Source organism: Epinephelus lanceolatus, chromosome 19, assembly GCF_041903045.1.
Source record: "Epinephelus lanceolatus isolate andai-2023 chromosome 19, ASM4190304v1, whole genome shotgun sequence".
Taxonomy (NCBI): Eukaryota; Metazoa; Chordata; class Actinopteri; order Perciformes; family Serranidae; genus Epinephelus; species Epinephelus lanceolatus.
Window position 1 is genome coordinate 16,518,629 of NC_135752.1, and position 23,671 is coordinate 16,542,299.

At 41.5% G+C, this 23,671-nt stretch overlaps 2 protein-coding genes across 7 annotated transcripts in view; both read right to left on the reverse strand.

Moving 5' to 3' along the window:
* Positions 1–7,877, reverse strand: part of nup214 (nucleoporin 214) — a 41,206-nt gene extending 33,329 nt beyond the window's left edge. For both annotated transcript variants that reach the window (XM_078162210.1, XM_078162209.1), the window contains exons 1-11: positions 7,698–7,877; positions 6,720–6,915; positions 6,471–6,625; positions 5,647–5,845; positions 5,489–5,559; positions 5,313–5,376; positions 5,053–5,156; positions 4,390–4,496; positions 4,208–4,277; positions 3,613–3,736; positions 3–161 (exon numbers count right to left, since the gene is read on the reverse strand). In XM_078162210.1, coding sequence (XP_078018336.1) covers positions 3–161; positions 3,613–3,736; positions 4,208–4,277; positions 4,390–4,496; positions 5,053–5,156; positions 5,313–5,376; positions 5,489–5,559; positions 5,647–5,845; positions 6,471–6,625; positions 6,720–6,915; positions 7,698–7,739 — 1,291 coding nt within the window. In that variant the 5' untranslated portion in view covers positions 7,740–7,877. The remainder of the gene's footprint in view (positions 1–2; positions 162–3,612; positions 3,737–4,207; positions 4,278–4,389; positions 4,497–5,052; positions 5,157–5,312; positions 5,377–5,488; positions 5,560–5,646; positions 5,846–6,470; positions 6,626–6,719; positions 6,916–7,697) is intronic.
* A 2,334-nt stretch (positions 7,878–10,211) lies between these two features.
* nacc2 (NACC family member 2) overlaps positions 10,212–23,671 on the reverse strand; it is a 35,448-nt gene continuing 21,988 nt past the window's right edge. The window contains exons 1-7 of one of the 5 annotated variants that reach the window (XM_033647405.2): positions 21,868–22,586; positions 20,665–20,846; positions 19,795–20,553; positions 17,960–18,136; positions 16,462–16,567; positions 16,126–16,223; positions 10,212–16,030 (exon numbers count right to left, since the gene is read on the reverse strand). In XM_033647405.2, the coding sequence (XP_033503296.1) occupies positions 15,498–16,030; positions 16,126–16,223; positions 16,462–16,567; positions 17,960–18,136; positions 19,795–20,553; positions 20,665–20,776 (1,785 nt within the window). In that variant the 5' untranslated portion in view covers positions 20,777–20,846; positions 21,868–22,586 and the 3' untranslated portion in view covers positions 10,212–15,497. Of the gene's footprint in view, positions 16,031–16,125; positions 16,224–16,461; positions 16,568–17,959; positions 18,137–19,794; positions 20,554–20,664; positions 20,847–21,209; positions 21,426–21,454; positions 21,556–21,867; positions 22,587–23,671 lie in introns of those variants that run through there. The other 4 variants (XM_033647407.2, XM_078162212.1, XM_078162213.1 and 1 more) reach the window with 4 other exon arrangements.

Genomic DNA, 23,671 nt, shown 5'->3' on the forward strand with positions numbered 1-23,671 from the left:
ACTTGGTTTGGGTGGTCTCTCCCCCTCCAAGGCGAGGACAGCGGGGGCTGAGACCAGCTGCTTCACCCCAGGGTTGAGGTTGAGCAAAGCAAACGGACAGAGTAATCCCTCCGTGGACAGCATCAGCATAACCGGCGCTGGGGGCAAGGTCTTCTCATCAGCTTTGAGAGGAGGGGGAAAGATGGGATTCAGACATTCAGGCAGAGAAATACTGTCATCATGATATGCAGTAAAAGACTCAAAAATATGTTTACTATAATTTCACAGAAAAATACCAAACACATAACTCTCCAGTCAAACTTTCTCACTCTCCCACACACACGGAGTCCATTTCCTCTTACACATTTTGCAACCTTCCACAGATCAGAGAGCCAAGAAGATTCTCTTGGAGCTTTGTATAAACGCTATTAACTGAGAGCCACATTCATGTGCAATCTACATCGCACAGTAGCAGACATTTGTAAAACAATTATTTAGCGTTCTTCACAGCTTTGTGCTTCCAACTCACACCACTGCACATGACAAATGATTAACAGCAAGTGTTGTGTTCTCAGCATGCTTGCTATGTTCATGATGAGAAAATGTTGTTTCCCACTTTATACTGTGACGGTGTAAAAGTATTGATGGCATTTGAGCACAGAGACTGTATGTTAGTGCTGTACTTATCTCACTGACCATTTCTCATTCTGCCCCCCAGTGGTTTAAATAAGTACCCAGTGTTCAGTTCAAAAAGGCACACTGTGGTCGTGCACAGACACAACTGTCCTAAGACGCCTCATTTGGTAAAACGCAGTCCACTGCATTCCTCTTCTTGCCAAAACCCCAAACTCTTCCCTGCTCTTCACACCCACTTTCCTGCACTCTCCAAAATCATGCAGTGCGCTGTGGGCTGCAGACAAAAACGGCAAAAACCAGTCTTAACCAACATTTAAATGATGAAACTGAGCATTCACTGCCTAAATTAAAGATGCATTAGTCAGAGTTGATACGAGTCATTTCGGATACGTCAAAAAAGTACACTGTGTCCTCTTTGTTCTCTTTACAGCTGTCTCATATCTAAAGCTATTCCTCAAGCATAACTTTCACTGTCATCAGCGGATGACAGCAGAAGCTGTGTTTGATTAATTACCACTGACTCACCTCTCCTATATTTTGCATCTACTGTATATTCATTTCACGTACTGCACGGATGCTTTTGACATTGTAAATGTATATTAGTGTTTTATTGTCTGCATAGATACACAGCTGTATCTACAGACACATACACCCACACACACAAATACATTTACATATAAAATATACAGATATTCAAGCAAGCAGAAAATGGCAAGTATTATATTTTAAGAAATAAAGTTCTCCACGAAATAAGCACAAAACGCAGAGAACAGAAACTAAAATACAGCATGTAATGTTTAGTTTAATCTCAGTTATGAAACTATAGTTGAAAGGTAGCGAGAAGCAAAACGGGTGGAAGAGTGAACAGAAGGGAGAAGCACACGGTAAAACCTCATCAGCATTCTGCAACAGGATTGTCTGGGCTTTGTTGTTTGTTGTGGTCCTCTAGCTTGTCTGAGCCATTTTAATGAGTGCATTTTTTCTCCACAGATAACTCTTGTTACTCTCCCTTTGCTTTCCCTATCTAATGTCTCACTTCGGATAAAGGTTTTGATCAGACTACAATCATGTCAAAAAATGTTGCTCAAATTGCAGGGTTTTTTTTCCCCTTGCTGGGGAGGGAGTTCTTGGAGTGAGCGGGGAGAGATGTGACTAGACAGCAACAGCAGCTCTACGTGAATGTCTGGCAGACTGGGCCATTTAAGATAAAACAGTGCACTGAGACGGTAGCTTATCACTATTCTTTACACATGCTGCGATAGAGCACTGCAGTGGATGCTGTATGCACAAAGAAACCTGACAGATTTCAGCTTCATCTGATCATTAGGGGGGTGTTAGACATAACATGTTTAGGAGCTTAAACAAAGACAACAGAATGCAGTTTGAGAGATAACACCAACTATTACGAAATTTAAGTTAACTTTAACATGACACAAACCTCCTCGATTCTTAAATATGCCTAACCTAATACCACAGAAGTCATTAGTTTGTAGGAATCAGAGAACACAAATGGGGAAAGCCTCGGTGCTTTGAAGTTTTTTAAATCCAGTAAAACATATCGTACCTGCCGCTACAGTGTGAAATACTTCATTAAAACAGGCTTATCAGGGTGGGCGGTAACGCCTGTGGCAGATGGTGTACAAACCTGCCTAAACTGCTTCAATTCTCTCCACACCGTCTATACTGTCTTTAAGTACTTTCTGAAAAAACTCACTCAGCTTCACTGCAGAAGTGCAATATCATTTATAACTATATTAACACTGTGAAAATGTAAGTGATGTACAAAAAACAAACAGAAATTGCAAGTTAGAAAGCTCAAATTTAACATATGTTGACTACTGATGTAGTGATATCAGCTTCATTATAGCAGAGAATATGGTTGAAAACATATTCTGTATATGATTTTATACTGTAATGGAGAACAGTAAAAAATGGGATATAATACATTAAAAAAAAAACTTTAATTCAGAAACTGGTCACAAATAAATAACCTGATGGTAGTGCCTGTGTTGGCTTAGAACATAAATACAAACATAAATCCTACTAAGCCAACACTGGTATCAGCGCTGGGCCAACCTTTTTTTTTTTTTAAACTGGTTTCCTGGCAGAGCTTCCATCGATATAAGAATTCTCCCACCACAACAAGGTTGATTAAAACAAAATAATTGTGATAACAGCATCTGACCTTTGACAAAATTCTTTGAAAATCTTATAACTCCCATAAAAATCCCCAAATTAACCTTTAAGAAAGTATAGCCTAACTTTTTTTGCTTTGAAGTGCTATAACAGACTTAACTGGGCTCCAAAATTGATGTTAATTAGCCAACTGAGAGTCATCTATAACCCCTTTCCCCACTCTGCTGACATCTGGCTTTTGTATGTAATGGGAAAAGTTACAACTGGCATTCACACCCTGGTCAAATATTTATCGGCTCTGGCTCCAACAGGCAGTAATGGAAATACAACACCCCATTGAACGTGCTAATTTTAACCCCTTTACGAGATGCGATGATGCACCATCACAAAATACCATCTGTCTCCACCCAAGCAGCGCTAAAACATTGTTAGTCTGCACCGAGTTTGAAAGAGAGACTGTATAAGTACGAGATATAAAAAGAAGTAACCATGGTAACGTTTTCACTGACCTCCATGCTGCTTTCTACTGTTTACTAACCTGTTTTCTAACCTGTCCATGATGTCAAACGTGACACACCCATAAGAAAAAAAACAGAAAGGCATGCGTGTTTGCTGCAGAGCCGTCTACATGGCTCTAGTCCGCTGGTAATAGGAAAGGACTCTTGAGCATGTTTTTAACAGTTTTCCCTGTGTTTAAAAAACCTGTGTACATGCACTAATTTTGTTGGAAAAGGGGTATTTGAGTGCTGGCTTTGATGAAAAGAAACTAACGACAGGATAAGTGCACTGATATTGTGTAGATGTGCAAACCTGGTCAGACAGGTGAGGAGAGAAAGTACACAGAAAGCAAAATTCACTTACTGATATGGATCTCCTGCCGACTGGTAAAGTCTATGGCTAAGCCAAGAGGCAGAGTGTCTTCATTTGTGTCGGTGACTGGAAGCTCAGCCCTACTCGCATCCTCCAGGACCCAAAGTTCCCAGATCTAAAAAGAACAACAATCAGTTGTGGTCATCAGAGTCTCCAGACTTTTGGTGTATTTTCCACACACCACACAGTAAGCATTCAAAGTGTAAATTAAAGCTAAATAAAATGATCAGACAAAAATCGTGTTTTATGTAAAATAACACTGAGTTTTGGAACTTAGTGTGACCAGTTGTCGCTCTCATTAAATCAAGTATAATTCAACACTAATGATCCGAGATGACATTATTTGTTTTGGATAGAGACCTAATACAGTAGTTGAAAAACTTCAGCACATCCAAACATACATGACATAATTTTATGTTATATTTTTCTTTTAAAACTATATTAGTCTCATAGTTCATTTCTTTCCTGGAAGTTAAATGGAAATCCATCTTAGTGAGAGACCTTTCATTCTACCTACATTCCAAACTGTGTGTCATTTGAACTCATGATTTCTGCAACATCTTCTGCTTTACACTTAATTACGTACCTTGTCCTCTTGTCTGGCAGCTATGACGCTGACTTCAATGGCAGCTGCTGATGCCGCAAACATGAGGTCCCTCAATGAAATAAACAACGGAGCAAAGCAAAACATTACACCAGTTTAACGTGTCATTAAAGTAAAACAAACTTAGGACAAACTCTGTGCCTGTGTATCATGATCATTCTTACCAGTCCTCTATATGGCTGAGGAAGTAGTGGTGTTGTCGCTCAGTGCAGCTGCCAAACACTACTTCACTGAAATTCAGATACTTTGTCTCCACCTTCTCGTCCTTCTTCTACGAAAAAACAAACAAAAACATTACATTAACAAGATGGAACGTCTGTGCAGTGGAGGCATATTTTAGCTGCTTAATAATTTATCATTTTACCAGAGAAAATGATGCCACTACATATACTGTAAAGTACACTGACATCCAACTGTGATTTAAATTTTCATATTATGTGACCCTGTGTGGCTTAGTGCTCAGGTACATAAAGCATCCTAATCAAATAACAATACATAAGGAGGTGTATGGGAGCAGCAGTAGGAGCCTCTATGTAACTACAGAGCTACGACACAAAAATATGGTCACACCACAAAGAACGTGGCCTTCAAAGCTACAATATATAATCTGGCAGAGCAGCTAATGCTACATTTGTTTCGCCACCTTGCTGCTGTGGTCATGAGAAAAATATCTTCTACCAAACATTTATGTGAATTTCACAAAAATATATATGTCCAAATTTATCTCCTGAGGCGATAAGTACGACAGCATTGAGGACTGGAGGGGTGGAACCTGACAATAACTCAAATATGATTAGGTGAATTCAGTGGAATATGGATGTACTCACAGGGATGGTGATCAACACTAGTTCAGGAGGGGTCTCAAGGGACCCATCTGCAGCAGCATATACCACTGCAAACACAAAGGTTCTCAGCCACAGCACATCCAGAACTATAAGAGACAATGGGAGAGAAAGGCATTAGAAAAAACACAATTAAACTAAATTAGAACATGTAATATATTGGTGACAACTAAAAAATCTGACTCAGGACATGGGCGTACAACACAGATCTCATATTTTTTTTATATGTATGGGATTCACCTTACCTTTGACAGGTTCGTCAGCGGTGTAGAAGTTTGGACATAGGATAACTTTCTTTTCTTCCAGTCCCTTTTTAACAGAGTACAACATCAGTTATTCATCTTGTCAGACATTGGACGTTGCAGTTCTTAGACAGCAGTAAGTGTTTCATTTTTCATTATTGTGAATTAGGTCTACTTACTGGTGTATACTGAGAGACTGTGGAATTCATTTTTCCTGCAGCGACTTGTTTTCCTTTTGGACTCCAGCAAACTGTGTGAAACAAAGAAACAAAATTTGAGCCACTATAGAAAAACTGAAGACAAGTAAACCAAATTTTCTACGCAGAGTGTCGCTTACTGCATGTGACGCCAGTTGAAGCAGGTAGACCGGCCTGCACTTTGACATTGTCAGTAACTTCCAAAATCATCATCTGGCCGTCAGACAGACAGACGGCCAATATGGATGCCTGTACAGGATTCCACTTCAGGTCCTGCACCAAAGTGCCGGGGGGTACTGCTGGTAGCAGTGATCCAAAAGGTAACTTCTGAGGTCTTGCCTGGAAAAACAAAAGTTGATTTTTTTAAATCAACAAGTCAAATGTAAAAATTGACTAAATCTGGCAGATATAATAACTGAATATCCGAGCAAGAGAAGTAATCACATTTAAACTGACATTTGTGAAACAACGATGAAATTATTTCGTAATGCACTACCTTCTAATAATTCAACTGTTCATTGCATGGAGACTGCCCATCTGCAGCAGAGGTTTACAAGCTGTGTATTCATAAAGGCCGAAATAGGAAAGGTCGAATTATTTGGAGACTTCGGGGTGATGTTTTTTTTTTTTTTTGCAAATGATAATTTAATTCAAAATAACTGCTGTGGTTTTCTTCGTATTAGGGGCTTCTGTGAGTCTGCTGCTCATTTTGGAGAGCTCTGACTAACCATGTAAGATTAAAATAAGCTATAAAGTCATTTGCACTGGACAATTATTTCCTGGAAGATTGTGGTGGCTGATATACTTGCAACATCATAGTAACTCACAGCACAGCACAACTAGCAAATCTTCAAGTGTCTCTATGTTTGTTATACACACATACAAACCCTGGAGCAACCTGAAATAAGCGTGATGCATGTCTAATACACACACACACATTAATTACACTGACAAAAGTAGTCACCTTGTTCATGAAGGTGCGGACATCGTAGAATGTGATGGACAAGCCCGTCTCCTCAGACATGCCACATACTGACAAAGTAAGTTCATCACAGCTGAGAGCCAAGTGGTGCAGGGCCAGTTCCACAGTGACCTCCGCCAATGCTGCCATCCCTTCGACTAGAAGAAAGATGAACAGTAACAGTTAACAAAGTGTAGTGCAAAACTGACTGGATAAATATTGGAATCTGAGCCTGTACGGTCAGGTTCATACCTATATCATTGGCGTTGCCGTCAATTTTATCAGCAGCCAGAATATCTTGGGTTTGGTAAACTTTGAATGTTCTGTCGAGCCCGACAAAAGTTAAACCAAATTTGTTTGAGATGGTCAGCAGACTGGTTCTTTCTTTTGGAAAATCATCAGGAGTGTCAAAGACTCGCGCCTTCTTCATCTGACGAAACTGAAAGTCCTGAAAAAGAAACACAGCAGTGCTTGTCAGGATGAGACGTACAGGGGATAACATGCGGTTTCAGTTTAACAACCGCAAACTCAAACTAAACTGTATTGTATTCCACGAAGAAAGAGCAATAATAAGGTGTAACATGCTGGACAACATGGATTGTGCCCTTACAATATAAACTAACAGCCACATTTTCTTTAAGTGCTGGAAACACTACTACTAGTTGCCTTTTAAACAACTACTTGGTTACTTTCAACTTCACTGCTCAACAACAGAGCTATGCCAAGCGTCAAAGTGAAAGTCAGAATGTTGGGTAAACATGCAAAGCAGTCACGTCATGTTAGCTAAAGATGCTAAGCTACGTTAGTAACTGTGAAGCAAAATGTACTGAACGCGACACGTATTTGATGTCTTTGTTTCACATACAGGATATTTTTAGTTCAAATAACCTCCAAATAAAATTAGCATTCACTCAATAAGCAAATACAATATAACATGATGCTAATAGCTAACGTGCTAGCATAAGTAGCTAGTCACAAACTGAGGATAAAAACTGCAGCAACAGCTTTTTCATGCTACCATGGCACAACCAACCGTTATTTGTATCTACGTTATTAATATGTGTTTGTAAGTGTTCTGGGGTTAGGGTTAATCACACAGTACATCTAAACCCGACCGGCTAGCCAAACAGCTAAACTAGCCCAAGCCACTTGTAATGTACTGACTCAGTGCTAGCAAACATTAGCTTACACATGCTAACCTGTCAACACAACTTGTGGATAACAGCTTACCTTCATTTCCCTCTCAGGAGGGGTGTCTGTGTCGTCACTCATTTTGGAGAACAGAGGCTGCTGCTTTTACAGCCGACCTGTTGTGTGAGTTTATTCCTCTCTTGTTTGTATTTGAGAAGAATTTCTGGTGAGGCACATAAGTCTGCTAGGACAGCTCAACACACGCCGCGCGATTTTGCCGTAGAGAAACGTCGTAGCTACGCAGGATGACGAGTCGATACCAGAGCATCATGAGATCACCATCTATGCATACAACACTGAACTCTTGAAGCTGGCATACAAAATGGGGAACATGTTTTTGGAATGACTTTGGTTCATATTTAAGACAGACAAAAGCACATAGCCTCATAACATATAACACAAAAGTATGGCTGATTTCCTGATTGCTGATATTAATAGAATACATTTTTAAAGGGGAACTTCACCCATTTTCAAAATGCATACACTTTATTCCTATAGTCTAAGACAGTCCAAAAATATTAGTAAACAAGGACAACTCTCTCTCCCAAATCCAAAGACTAGAGTGCTAAAGGACTGTTCTTTACTTATAAGAGAAGTTGGGTGGCTCAGGCCCCCAGGAAAGCCACTCAGCCTTGTCACAAACTTTTCCCAGTGGCCACTTGTGGTATTGCACCGAACAAATAATTTTCCCCATAGACCACCACTGTAAAAAAGATGTCCATAAATCTGTTGATAGGACACCTCGAACTGCACACAAGGTCAATTATGAATCTTTCCATCCTACATTTTTGAACAATGGTGGTTTTATATTTATAAAACTTTCCTTTAGCCAAGGAAAGTGATTTAAACATCTGTTGTCACGATGTTGATTCTATTAGCCGAGCAGGAGCTTGTGGGTGGGGCCAGAGGGAGAAACACTAGGCTACTGCACATATTCAATGGGCCACATACCATGGAAGTAAACCCTGAAGCTAGAAAACTTTTTTAGCATATGCGCCAGGTGAGCAACTCCATTGGAATGAATAGTGCGGCATCTTGATGTCTGGTATCTAGCGCCTGTTTAAATCTGTGGAGTGGCTGGGGTGTGAATTTGTTTGTTTTTTTACCCTTCCCGAAACTACAAAGATTTTTCCTTGAGCCTCCCTGAGTGACTGGCAAAAAATGCACGACCCTCCCTCCACCATAAATTAGATATTAGATTTTTAAAACTTACAATTTGATGTTTGAAAGTTAAACGTTAAAGACGAAATCCTGGAGTTGAAAAAAGCCTTGGTTTTTCACTCTTGACATGCAGATTAGCTTTTGCAAGTGATTTATTTTTTGCCGAATTTTAAATGAGGTGAGATTTTGATGAAATATCACTATCGTAAGCTCATAAGCTTGATTGTGAGTTTTTTTGTGAACAAAAATTTCTGTTTTTATAGTTACTGGCTACAATAAATGGTGTAATTTTGGTGAATTCTAAAGAAAATATGCGGCAATCAGCAGTGAAATAAATAAAAAATACAACCATTTCAATTTCTGTGCCCCGAAAATGCAAAAATGAAAAGCATAAGCCTCTCCCACCTGACAGCACGGTGGTGCAGTGGTTAGCATTGTCGCCTCACAGCAAGAGGGTTCCTGCTTCAAACCTGAGGTGGGCAGTTCGAAACCGGGCTGGGGGAGCCCCTCTGCACATTTCCCACGTCAGTGTGGGGTTTCTCTGGGTTCTACGGCTTCCTCCCACAGTCCAAAGACATGCAGGGTAGGTTAAGTGGAGACTCTAAATTGCCTGTGTGAATGGTTGTCTGTCTCTATGTGTCAGCCCTGTGACAGTCTGGTGGCCTTTCCAGGGTGTACCCCGACTCTTGCCCAATATCAGCTGGGATAGGCTCCAGCTCCCCCGCAACCCTCAGCAGGATAAGCGGTTATGAAAATTTTATGTATTAAGTCCCTCCCTAGTGATAAAAAAATATATTTGACATGCTTCCCTCCTTTTGCACCACCTCCACCCTCCCTCATAAATAACAAACAGTCCCCAAAACTCAAATTTGTGATGTCATAGGGTATATAGTCTGGAACTGCTCCATAGAATGAATTGGGAACAATTTTATAGAGTGAGAGCACCCAGGGGAATGTCACATGTATATGGGTACATTTTCTGTTTCAAAGCACTACCATAGAATAAAGCTCATTTGGGTATTAAACTGAAAACAAATATTCTGTGGATCCACAAAATCAGTCTTCCACTCATTGTCTATAGAGCAGCAGTGGTGTAATTACATTTTTTTTTTCATTTATATTAAGCTTCTTTGAGGAGTTTATTAATGAAGGAAAAAGACAGTTTTGTGTTTGTTTTGCAATGTTAAGGTGTTATTATATTGTTTTTTATATTTTGGCAAAAAGACCTTTTAATTAAAATACATTTCTCACACTAAAATAATTTGGATTGATTTGAAATAAAGTAGCAATCCCAATTTACCAGGCATCTTGCCAAAGGTTTGAGAGATTTCTTTTTGCAAATAATGGGATTAAGTCAACAGTTTCTGCATGGAATAAAACATCAACACAGTATATGGTGAAGTAAGGACTTTTATTAGAAAGCAGATTTTTTTCTGTATTGCATTTAAAGAAATCAGGTACTCTTGGACTACACAACTGAAACTGGTGATGGCAAATACCATGATGGGAATGAAAGGTAGATTCTTATGCAACATCAAAAGTGGCAACTTGCATTTCTGTTGTATATATTATTGATGCTTGAGTCAGAAGGCGCATAAACATTTTAACATTTTTTTTTTCATTTGAAACATAAAGCAGTATCAACACTGAAATCCCATCCCAGTTTGCCTGGTCCAAGCCCTGTTGATAGTGAAGAACGTTACCATGATCAAAGTGTAGGGTTGCATGATAAGATCCTCTTTTGTTGTACGGACTCTTGTCCATTGAGAGAGGTTACCAGTAAGCCCAGACTTAGGACCAAGTCACGCTTACCAGAGCATTACAGATATGGTCCATGTCAACATGGGACAGCTCTGTTCACGAAGCACCAAGGTATCAGTCAAATATCAGTCAGTCCTTGTTGCAGAGACACACACTTATAACCAAGAAGGCTGGAGTTCACATCACTATGTCCCTCCACTCTGGAAAGTAAGCTAGCACAGACCAAAGCAAGCTGGAGAAAGACAAAGCAAACAGCAAGAGCACAGCAAGTCATGTCAGATCTCCCATAATGCACTTTGGGTCTCATCCCTATTCTGATTGTCAGCGCTCTGAACGCATGGCTTTAAAAGTTTTCTCCTCGTTCACCGAACCCTTCTGAAACTCTTGTTCATTCATTTTTCTAAGTAGTTCTAAAGTGCTGGCATTATGTTCAAGGACACATACATACACATACAAACTTTAGTGCATTTGTCTGAGTCTGCCAAAGGTTTAAATGCACACTCAGCTGGGTAGTTACACTGTGTATCCCACTCTTTATCACTACTACTTTGCTGTCATTATTATAATAGATTAAACTCGACACAAACATTCAATAAAAGGCCAGGGTGTGTGATAAAAATACAACCCTACTCATTGCAAGACTCCACAGTCTTTGTTTGCTAATAGTGACAACAGTTATTCAGCATAAAATACATGGTGCATAAAGATCAGAGGTTTCATTGGGTTAGAGTGAGTGTCTGAATGGCATGCATTTTATGATACAAGTGTCTCTTTGCATATAAATGTATTGTTTTCAGGATAAACCACTTGATAGAACAAAAATGACTGCGCCCATCGGTTTTACAGTAACGGGGGGATGAACAGAGCACTGTGTGGGGTTTGTAGAAAGTAAGAAGCAATTTATTTGCAAAGAAATATTTGCAAAAACAGGTTCTTTTCAACCAACAATCCCGTCCTAGCTCTTTTCTTGTCCAGGTGAATGGAAGATATTCCAAAAGACAAATTTCTGTCATTTTTATGAAAGTAAAAAAAAAATCCTAACTACAGAGTTTGCTGTGAAGGAGACACTGGTTTCAATCAAAGATATATATAAAAAAACACAACAGTACATACATTTTACAGGACTTTTTTTTCCCCTTTCAGCCACCTCAAACAGCTCATTGTCCCAAGGGTTAGCCGTGACATTCTCTGAGAATTTCTCAGCTTATAGTGCAACATCGTTCGTGTTCAAATTCACCCTGCACAAGAAAAATAACAGACCCGAAGCAGGAGATAAATTTTTTCCTAAAAAAAAAAAAAGGGGGGGGGGGGGGGGGGGGGTTTGTTGGCCGGGACAGATTCAGACATCTTTCGTGGTAAGGCAGACAAACAGTGAACACGCTGAAATGTGAATGCACCGAGGGAAATAAATGTCAAATGTTTATGTATGTGGGATTGTTTCGCGAGGAAGACTATTCCTACGAGGAGTCTCTGAAAAGCCCCAGCTTTAATGTGAACAGGGGAATACGATAGATATGTTTTCTATACTTTTTTGGGAAGTCTGTCAATTGTACAAATAGTGCGAGCATCTATGTGCGATAAATTTGGGCTGGTGCACACAATCTCGTTAAGAATGAGATGATGGCAAACAGATGATGAGTGAATAAATACTTATACATTATTAAAGGTTCTTGAAGGCCAATTTTAGCAAAGGAGAAAATCTGTTGGTTACTTTGTCTTGTCTCTGAACATAAAGGTTCACATGACAACATCCACACCCATACAGTCACAGTCTAAGGCACTGCTCCACACCCCTTTATCACTACAGTGTGATATATCAACGCTTCCCACCCTATATTATTTACTGCTATAAGAATTCATTCCAAATTCCTGTGAGTTAAAGTAGTGGTCTGTTTGGAAACGTAACCAAAGAAGAGAAGAACAGAATAAAAGTATCACACTTACTGCACTTTAACAGTGGATTACACAGGTTTCACACTTTTAGGTGACAGGCTGATTAAGTTACGAGCTATTTTGCTATCTAGGGTAATAACTGTGAATTTGGCTTAATTCCAAAATGATATATATTTTGGGAAGACTGTTACCTTGACAACATCAGAAGCACAGGTGATCCTTTCAAAAGTCAAGCAATTACGGTAGTGGCTCCGACAAACAAGTCTTTATTCATACAAGAGCAACTTTAGGAACTGAGGCTTTATAATTTAAAAACGAAGAATAGAAATAATTTGCCAAGTCTTGACATTTATACAAAAAGTTTCAGGATCTCTCAGCTTTGTGAACACGTCAACATAAACACAAATAACTGTGAAAATATAGGAAAAATTAGGAGTTTGTTGGGATAAACCTTGAATAAACAAAGTTATAAAAGCCTGCACTTCTCTATACATCTGGGAGATGCTCCCTGGTGCCACATTGGAAGACCTGTTCACACTCAGTTACAAAAATCACTAAAGCTTTAGGTTTGAATATCACCCAACCTCACAGTCAAATTAGTTATATTATGGCCCATGTTTCATATATATATATATATATAAAAGATTATTTGACCTATTCAATCAAGGCTTGGACCCCTCGCCAAAGCAGTGCTACGGTTTACATTCATTCATCATCTCAGCCATGCTATCAATGTGCCCTGTTCTATTTATGGCGGATCACATTTCTTCCAAAAGGAAACAAAAGACACTGTAAACGTCATTATTATTATTATAATTATCATCACCTAGTGCAAAAACCCTGTGTTTCTTGTGCAGGGCCATCTTAAAGCTTCTCCTAAAGGATCCGAAACAAGATACGTAAACACAACCTTTGAGGTGGCACAGTACTGGAGCTTAAAACATTTCAAATATATCAGGGGCATTTACTGTGTATTTTTTTTGCTTGGTTGTTACGCTGTAAATTTTTGCAGTGGGAAAACGTCCAGGTTCATAAATTCCTTAAATCTGATGGTCTGACCTTGTGATTAGTTTTGCTTTGACACAGAAAAGAGAAAAAAAAATGAACATACGACAGTGTATCTCTTAAAATCAATGCACAAAACAACAAAGGAAGGCTGTTAGGACTGCGTGGCAGAAAGCATGAAAACAGATATCAAATAAGAAAAGAAAACGAGCATGACAAATACAGGTTTATGTCCCTGCTCGACATTGCCTCACTCCGCCCCCCCTTTTCAAAACATAGAAACAGAACAGTAATCTTCAGAAAGACCAGTTTTTCTCTTTCCAAACCCACAATCCCCCCTCATCAAACAATCAGGGTGATGTGGAGGACATTTAGAGTCTCTAGTACAGTCACATTTTGCTCCTTAGATTTCCACCCTTTAACCCTTCCTTGAGTGCAAATGCAGTAAGCCAGCAGAAATTGCTCTTATAAGTTTAATTCAATAATTTACCCCCCCGACCCCCCCACCCCCACCCCAGGGAAAAAGAAAAACAGGATGGAAGCAGGACTGTGTAGTCTCGGTGCCAATCACACCACCACATCAAGGTGAAACAGTGCTTCTCTCTTCTACCACTCAGTGTAGTGCACTTCCTCTTACTACTCCATATATTCAGTCTCCTCTACCTGTGATGACAGCACGCTCCGTAGTTAAAAAAGAAAAAAAAAAAAAAAGAAAAATCCAATCTGTGCTCTGTCAAACACAGTCGATCCTGGGTCACGCCCAGGTCAGTTCTAACATGTGTCAGACTGAGGTCAGATCCCAGTGAGAGATAAAAAAAAGAAAAAAGTCCTTTAATGGCATATCTCGAGGCAACAGTAGCTGTTTTCTTATTTAAATGCAAGTTTGTGGCTTTGTTGTTGTTTTCAATAATTCTCTGCTTCCATTGTTTGTATTCATGCATGCAAGCTTGGGTTTTAGTGCATGTTCTTGTTCATGTCTCTCTCTGTATCTCCAAGACACAATGATGGAATCAAAAAAGGATTTCTCAAAGTTAAAAAGTGTTGTTACATTTTTTTTTTTTTTGGGGACAGTGTGTTTTGAATGTAATTGGTGCAGATATTAAATATCATAAGGTGAGAGATATGCGCACGTTTGTGTGTGTGGATCTGTGCGTGTGGTTGGGGAGGGGTGGGCGGTCTGGAGCAGACACAGGCATCACATTGACAGTCTAATCCAATACGTCATGGGCGAATGTGCATGAAAACACAACTCCATGTGATAGATTATTCCTTTGACTGCGGGGAAGTTTTTCAGCTTTCACAGAAAAACTTTCCCTCGTCTTTATCCTAAAATGACATGATGTTTTGACAAAAAGGAAAACTGTTGGGTTTAATGGCGGCAATGCACTGCTTGACCTCTAATTATAATACAGTCTTTGTTATATATTTGTACATATTGATCATATAAAAAAATAAGCTGCTTTTTAAGAGAGCCTTGTTTCTCTTATCTGTTTTTCCCAAGGTTACGCGGGTTATTTTCAGATGTGGCATTCCAAGAAAACGGAATCATTTTACAAACCATTAAACCGCACTCCATAAACTGCCAGCGAAGCAGCTGTTTCTTTTGTGTTGCACCGAAATGATAAATCATTCCAGCCTTTTGCTCTGCTACCAGGCCTTTGTAATATTGCTGCGGGTGCCGAAATACTGAGTAAATACGGAATATACTAAGAAAAGGGTGGAGCAGAAAAGGTTGATTCTTAATGTGCTAATGCCATGCCTGTGTCTACTTCTATGAGTGATCTACTTCCACTATCAGTAAGTATTACGTGTACACGAGCACACGCGTGCGCATGCATGTGTGAGAAATTACTGTATAGCAGGATCTACGAGCGCAGCTTTTTGTGCCGAATAATTCCCGTTGAGGAAGCACAGAGGAGAAGAAAGAGTGGTGGTTGAGATGTTAGAGTAAGAGAGCAAGCAAAAGAAAATGCGGTGTTAAACAGATTTCACAATGTGAGAGGCAGCCCAGAGGGACATTCACTGTCCGTTCACCCTCAGACCTTGTCCAAAACTTTCCACCTCCTGCTCAGGCGGCGTGTCGCCACAATTGCCCGCCTCGGCTCCTGGGATCAAGGTTGGCGCCCCCAATGATCCGTCTACACCCTCTAACGCAGCTTCATCCTCATCTTCCTCCTGTTCCTCCGGGACAACTCCTTCACCTTCACCTTCAGCCTCTGCTCCAGCTGCCCCAGACCCGGGGCTGCCCTCTGTCAGCGGTGGGTGAGTCCTGAGAGGGTCTTTGCGGTCTGGGTACAACCTTTGCTCTAGGGCTTTGAAGTCGGGCTCAAACGGGAGAGGCACCCCCGGTTGAGGGGCGCCCAGGGCTAGGCCAAGACCCACAGCAGCACCCATGCCCATTCCTGCACGGTACACCTCCATGCCATCAGGCAGCATGGACTTGATCTTGGGCAACCATCGCTTGCGGACACGCCTCGCATTTGTGCACATGTCAGCAGCAATCACATTCATTTCACTCTCCTTGAAATTAGGGTTGAAATTTTGACAGTAGACTGCAAAAGAGAGAAAACAACAAACTCAATGAAGACAAACTGCACTCTTTTAAAATTCCATCACATACATTTGATGATTTAAATGATAAACCTACGTTTGACAGCGTTGAGGACCCTGCTGTCCAGGGGTTTCCTACTGGGGTCACTAGTAGACGAACGGATGCCTGTCCCACAGCTATTGGCTAAAGTGTTTCTGCAGGGACACAGAGTCGACACCAGAGGGCAGAGTCATCAACAGGCACATACAGTAGATAAACATGGGAACACACACAACTAACCGCATTGCACAACATGGCCACAGATGGAGTGTGAAAGTTGCTTTGAGACAACAGAGGTAGTGTTGGAGTCATACACACAACTCCAATCTTGCAGTGGGCCCATAAAGACTCACACAAACTGTTCTGCTCAGTTGTGCGTGCCTTTACACTCACCTATCAAAGAACGTGGCTAGCAGACGGCGAAGCAAGACTTTGTGTTTGATACCGGCACATAGATGACAGTTCATCAGCTGTCCTCGAGTCATGAACACCTGTGTACCTGGTGTAGAGAAAAAAGAAAGCCACTCAGTTACACAAAGCTTCAGCTGCCAAGAATAGCTTCAGATCGGGAGAGGAGTCAAAGGTGAAGGACATAGAAACAGCACGCTGTTAAATTACTTGGCTTTGCTTTTCTTTTCAAAACCATCTCTCTCTCATTTGTGCATTGTGCTCCGCATCTTACATGCAGACTACAAAACCCAATAACCCGTTTCCACTGTGTTCCATTGTGGTTTTTCAATTACATCACGATCTGATTAAATTTGAGCATGCGGTAACTTTTTGAACTCTTTTTGTTCTGAACATCTTTTGTACCAGAAAGTTTTGTGATTGATTACACGCAACTGCATGTGTCCTCGTGTTCTGTCCGTAAAATACACAGGGAAGTACTCAGACTCTTTTGTCTGAGAAGATTCAATACTAAATTGATTAAACTTTTTGCCCTCTTCCTTTGTAGGAATTATATTAGCTACATGTTGAATGGTACCTGGTCTCTTTGAAAGTCTCTGGTCTTACTGCCAAGAGCGACGTCTGGCAGTTAGACCAAAGAGTTCAGTTTTTGTTTCATCATGCCAAAAAAAAAAAAAAAATCTTTTTCCTCATGCTCTCAGAGCCCTGTAAGGGCCATTTGGCAAACTCCCGGCAGGCTGTCATATGCTTTTTACTCCAGAGTGACTTCTGTCTAGTCACTCTACCATAAAGGCCTGATTGATGAGTACTGCAGAGATGGTTGTCCTTCTGTCACGGTCCTCAATCTCTGCAGAGAAGCTCTGCAGCTTTGCTCTGTCGTTTTCAGATCACCACAGCGTTGTAGCTCAAAACCACTCAGAATCTGGTTAAACAACAGTTGGGCGCTATTAAAAGATGCTTTCATCAAGGATGAGAAACAAATGGAACATCACTGCTGTTGAAACACAATTTGACCAGAATGTCTTGATCATATTGTTGAGCGCTAACGTAAATTAAACCTAGAGTGGTACACTCAAGTCACTGTAAATGGTAATGACCAGAGATTAACCTCTGACAGCAGTCTCATATGGGTCAAACGCAGGTTGAATACATGCATCTCCTGCATAAAATAAGATATTAGTAAGGGTCAATGGGTTGTGGATAACCTGCCCAATCAACTTTCCACAGTTTCTAAATTTGTGCAAATGACCAGCTCTAGAAAAAGTCTTGATGGGCTTTTAAGGTTTTCTGTTTCACAATAGAATAAGTTCTCTGATGTCCTGAATTTGTTTGTTGAAATTAGTCTGTTTAATTTACCAGCTATTGAATTTTTAAATGACCTAAAGCATGGAGGCATTAATACTTTCTACAATCCAAGTTATTCTCTGCATGTGTGAAGTCAATGCGTGTCAGTAGATACATGTATTTGTGCGTGCGTGCCTACCAGCTACTAATTCCAGCTTCTCCCCAGGGTCCCCCTCAGTGTAGAGCTTAGGGTGGCAGCGGTAGCCTATCTGGCTGATGAGGCTTGCAGGCAGCGCCACCAGGTCCCTGCGGATCAGCACACAGTTGCGGCTCTCCAAGGCCAAGGGCATCGCTGCCATCTCTGGCTTGTCCTGGACTGATGAAAGCAAGCGGGAACAGAAAGGGGGTTCAGAGAGCTTTCGTTACACAGCAAAAACAGAGACGGATAAATCTGTATGCATTCATATTATCATCAGACTATAAACCACAAAAGACAAGCATCGTCCATAACCTCTCTGTGCCCTCTGTTTAAATAGAGGCTATAAAATTTAATTAGTGAAGCAGGTTGGTGTAATCTCATACAAGCTTGTTGTGTTTCATAAATGTTTTAGAGCATTGCAGATGTATCCCAGATAAGTCATGATGCTGCATCAGCAACTTGAGTTTTTGGAGGGGGACAGATCCGAAGCTGGGTGTTAGGTTCTTACTCACAAATTTGTTTCCCCTAACCTCTGAGATGACTTGTGAGTGATATGCACATGCACACACCTCTTGTGCGCACACACACACACACACACACACACACACACACACAGAGCAATAGAAATAAATATATTAATTGTCAGGCACGTGCATCTAGCGCATACAAAAAAGTGTGAATTAAAGCACTAGCATGTGCATTCACACTTGTACCACATACACACACACGCATGCACGCACGCACTCACGCATGCACGCGCGCGCACACACACACACACAGAAAAGGCGTGCATGGTTCTCAAATATCCCACAATGTCACCCTGGGGTGCTCTGACTGATTGCAGATAGAGTGGATTTCATAAATATCTGAAACTCTAGAATTTGACAAACCTGTGTGATGCCTTTGAGCTGCAGGATGCCAAGAAAGATGGAAGGTGTGTGTGTGCATGTGAGCCTAAGTGTCTCCACTGGTGTCCAGTCTGTGCATTTATATATGAATGCAAACACATATAAACTCAACATCCTTGCCTGCATGTTTTAGGCCAACCTACACCAGTATGAAAACTCTAACAAAAAGCAGAACAGACCAGCTGTTGTAGCTGCGATAAGGAGTGTGTTGTTGGTCACGATGCACTCCAATCATAACTCCATAAAGCTATCTTTATGCTGAGAGAACCCACACACACACTGGAGGCATAACATCCTGCTTTTTTTTTTTTTTTAAAAGATGCTCAGGATACATGATTTATGAAAGATTAAATAATGTAACTGGGATGGAATGAATGTGCATCGGTAATTTTTTTTTTTGCACTGTAGATAACAAGTTCAGACAAGCAGGAACTATGTTCCATAAACCCTGCATTCATGGGTATATTTCTGCAAGTCATGCAGAGTTTTACTTTTAGGTCAATCTGATATCAAATGTATTTCCTCTATCTGAGCCAAGGGCAACGGAGAAAGTAATTCACTTAGTCAGATCTTACATGACGAGAGAGATTTTTGAGATACTGACGAGAGGATATTGACGCAGGGTTGACATTGAGATTATCTTGTTTGCTCATCTGACTCATTTTTCCTTTAAACAGCATTAATTAAGTGGAATTAAGAAGTAAATACTACAAAAGTTGCTGTCGTGGAATAAAATATTTTTGAGTTTGTTGTGTGATAAAAATGTAATATTAATTTTCCCCTATAACTGAGCTCATGCTGTGTTTTTAATGATGAAAAATATTCCAGAGTAAAGCTTCAGCGATGAGTGCTCTCCACCAAACACACCAAAGCCCTGCAACACTCCACAAAAAAATTGTAAAAGCATCAGTGCAATATCATACTCACTCCCGTAGGGGTTAGCTGAACGTCCATAGAGATGACTGTAGGCATCCTCTGTGATCCCATCGTAGGGCTCTTCCTCGAACTCCTCATCCTCATTCTGGTAGGATGTAGGGCTGTCAGTGGTTGGCAGGCTGGACGCGCCAGGACTGGACCTTTCAGCTCCTCCTCCTCCTGTTCCACCCCCACCGGCCCCTTGGAGGTGGAAAGGAGGCATACCAGGGATGGGAGTCCCACCAGCTGTCGTGTAGAACAGCGAACTAGCCCTCAGCCGGTTCCCCAGCTCCGAGGACGAAATCTTGCTTTGCGTTGAGGGTACTGTCAGGGGCGTTGGCTCCCCCCCTTCTAGTTTAATCTTACGTTGCGGCATGAGTATGGATGAAGACCAGCCCTGGGTTCCCAAAAGGGCAGCCACCGCTAGGCCGTTACCATTATTACAAGGACTCTGTGGTTCGGATCCTGTTTCCTCTAAAGACCCCGCGGTCTGCGAGTCACAGTGAGGTGAGTTCGCCTTGAACATTAGGTCCATGCCTCTTTCGACTATATGCTGAATTTGGAGGTAGCCAGCTGTGTACATGACCACCAGCTGTTCACTAGCTGCCATGGTTAGCTTCCCTGTGTAGCAGAAAGTGAGGATCTGCTCGAAGCAAGCAGGTGTGACTGAGGAGGGCAACTCGAACTGGCTCTTGGTGGAGCTGCTGAAGAGGTCACGAAAGTAGAGGCTGCTGGCAGCCAAAACGGCCCGGTGGGCTTTGAAAGCCTGACCTGGTTGATAGAAATAACAGAGACCAGGGGAAAAAAGGTGAGAACATTGATACATCATTCTCGTCTAAGTACAAAGTTCTGTAACTGAAATAAAATCTCCAACGAACCAACCTTTGACCAGGATGGAGACATCGCAGTAATGTCCCAGCAGGCGCTGCTCATTAAGGGAGCCCAGAACTGTGGCTCCAAAGTTCGGGATCTCCACATGGAGCAGCTGGGACATGTTGGCCGCGGAAGAAGAGGATGATGGGGTTTCAGATATTCACTGCAGACTCTGCCGCTGAGAGAGGCATCTGTAAAATAAAAAATATGTAGAATGTATTGGGGAAAGAAAAGCAGCGATAAAGAAAGAGTGAACAGACAATGCATGAAAGATGAAAAGACATGCCAGAGGGAGGTGGAGAGGCGAGGAGGGAAAATTGAGAGAGTCTTAAAAGGGAAGAGAGAGCAAGAATGAAAATAGAGTTGAGATGAAGTGAGAAAATGAATACAGTTGAGGGAGAAGTGAGAGGTGTGTGAAAGAGAGATGGATATGCGGAGATTGTGGGTGAGAGAATAGAGGCAGGAGAGAGAAAGGAGGAGTCAAGTCAGTCCACAAAGAGGAAAAAAAAACAATGCAATGCCGTGCCTACTGTACATGAGGACACTGAGAATACCTTCAGGCTATGTTGTTTTTGCATGACTTAAATTCCAAGAACTCACTGCACTTAACACATCAAGCATGGACTTTGATGACCTGCAAATCAGCCTTGACAACAACTTTCCTGAGGGTGGAAACCCTACTTAATACAACCAGTTTTTCACGTCCGACTTCAGACACACTCCTTCATTTTGCCGGCTCTATACTATCATCCGCATTTGCCCTCTCTCTAAACTCTGGCTACGACACAAAACAACTCACATTAACTTTGAAAGCTCCCTTTTCTCCTTCTCAGTTACGTACTCCAGGCATATTTGCGCCTTCTTTCCTTCCCTGAACCTTGTGTCATTGTTTTTTCTCTCCCCACCAACCCACACACACACACACACATACATATATACGCACTGGTTTCATTATTAAGCAATGCTGCAGAACAGTTTCCAGGAATACAAACTGAAAAAAAAAAAAAAAAAAAAAAAATGTCACCGCCTCTCTCTTACACACACATACACACACTCTCGCTCTCTCTCCCACTTCATGCACTCCATACAGACAGGCATGCACTCTGGCTTACTTACATAAAAGTGTGCACGCCTAAACACAAACACACACACACACATACAGTACAGGCTGCATAGGGAAATGACTGTGTACTCTGGCACGCAAGCACTCACCTGGAGAAACCAGCACACGACTTTCCCCCCTTGCTAACAGTCTCTCGCACATGCACAAATGCAGAGAAAAGCGCTCAGTGTTATCCCAGACAGTTCTGACCTGTGTAAGCCAGTCCTCTGGTTAAAACACACCATGGAGCCTTGGCACACACTAACACACCAGCAGCAGCAGCAGCAGCAGCAGTCGGGACAGGAGAGGAGTAGTTAGAGATGGAAGGAGAGCACTCTGATGTACTCCGTCTGGTCGACTTTCTCTTTCACTTAAAGTGCCATTCCCACTGTCTCAAAGATGATTCTCTGTGCTGTCTGACTGACTTTTCCTCTGACTGTCTTCCCCTCAGCCTATCTTCTATCTCTAGATCCACCAAAGCCCCATTCTCTCTGCTCACTGTCTGTTCGAGCGCTGTCTCAAAGCCTCCCTCTGCCTCCCTGTCATTATCTCTCTCTGTTTCTCTCCCCTCTCTCTATTCTCCAAGGGTTGAATTCAACAAGTGCCGCTGTAGAGAGAGAGAGACGGCGAGAGAGAGAGAAAGAGAATGGGGAGAGAGAGAAAAGAGAGCGGAGCAGAGCAGAGCAGAGCGAATCAATGATGAAAGGAGTGGGAGGCTCAGTGTGTGCGTGTGTGTGCATGTGTCTGCGCGCGTGTGTCTGATCAATGCAGTATCTATACGTCGCAGGGAGTGGGAGGGAGAGAAAAACACAGGCTACAGTTACAGACGGAGACAGAGACTGGGCAGAGCTAGAGAGAAGCAAAGGAGGGAGGGAGGGAGGGGAGAGTTGAGACAGAGAGAAAGTCATTTGAGGACAGTACGAGTAGAGAAAGACAATTAGGTTGAAGCAACTTCTGCCACTTGCCCCTGGACACAGATGCCTATATGGTCTCACAGAAAAGAGGGAGGGGATGACTAAGACAAAAGAGAAATGAGAAAAGCGCAAAGAGGTCATAGCCGCCATTAATTAATTAAACATAGTGAAACTTCTGAAATCCCTGTTTGACGCAAGTCTGGAGAGAATGCGTCACGTCTTGGTAAAGCAAAGCTTTACTAAACTGGAAGCTTTAATATACGCGATGCAGTAATCCTCTAATCCCTCCAATTGTAGAATTAAAAAAAAAAGGTTCATCAAAAACACAGTCTGTCATTTCAAGGTATTTCCCATTGTCTTACATTCTTCGGAGGACAGTAGTTAAAAAAAGAGGTTTTACTTTTGAGCAAGTGTTGTGTATTTTCTCTGAATCATGCGAGGACCTCTCTGCCAAACACCTACACACAAGCGGAGAGAAGTTCTGTCTTCACGCTAAGACTATTTCGTATTTCTACATGAATTGGTAAATTAAATGATTAATTCACGCCTCCACTTTGCTGGCTCAGCTTATTCAGGTGACATTTCGGTGTTTTCTGTTGTTACATTATTTTTTATTTTCTGACCAGTGCATGGCAGGCCTCCCTAAATGTTGCTTGATGTGGATAAGGGAGGACAGGAGCCAGATGTCACAGCCTGTGACAGGGAAGGAAAGATAAAAGGCAACAGCTAACAGAGAGGATAAGTTCCAGAAAGATGTGTGTGGGAGGATAAGAATGCACAATTGCTGTGACAGATGAGTAAGTGCGTTTGTACAGTACACACATGAACATGTAAATGTTGTGTAATTCTCGCGTCTGAGCAGAAACACAACGGAGGAAGCTCTCTGACCTCTGACGTGTAGATGGTAAACATTTCAGCGAGCGGTTTCCAAATCTCATTTCATCTTTTCACCTCACACACAATCTGTTAAAAAAAAAAAGCTGATGCAAAGCATTTTTTT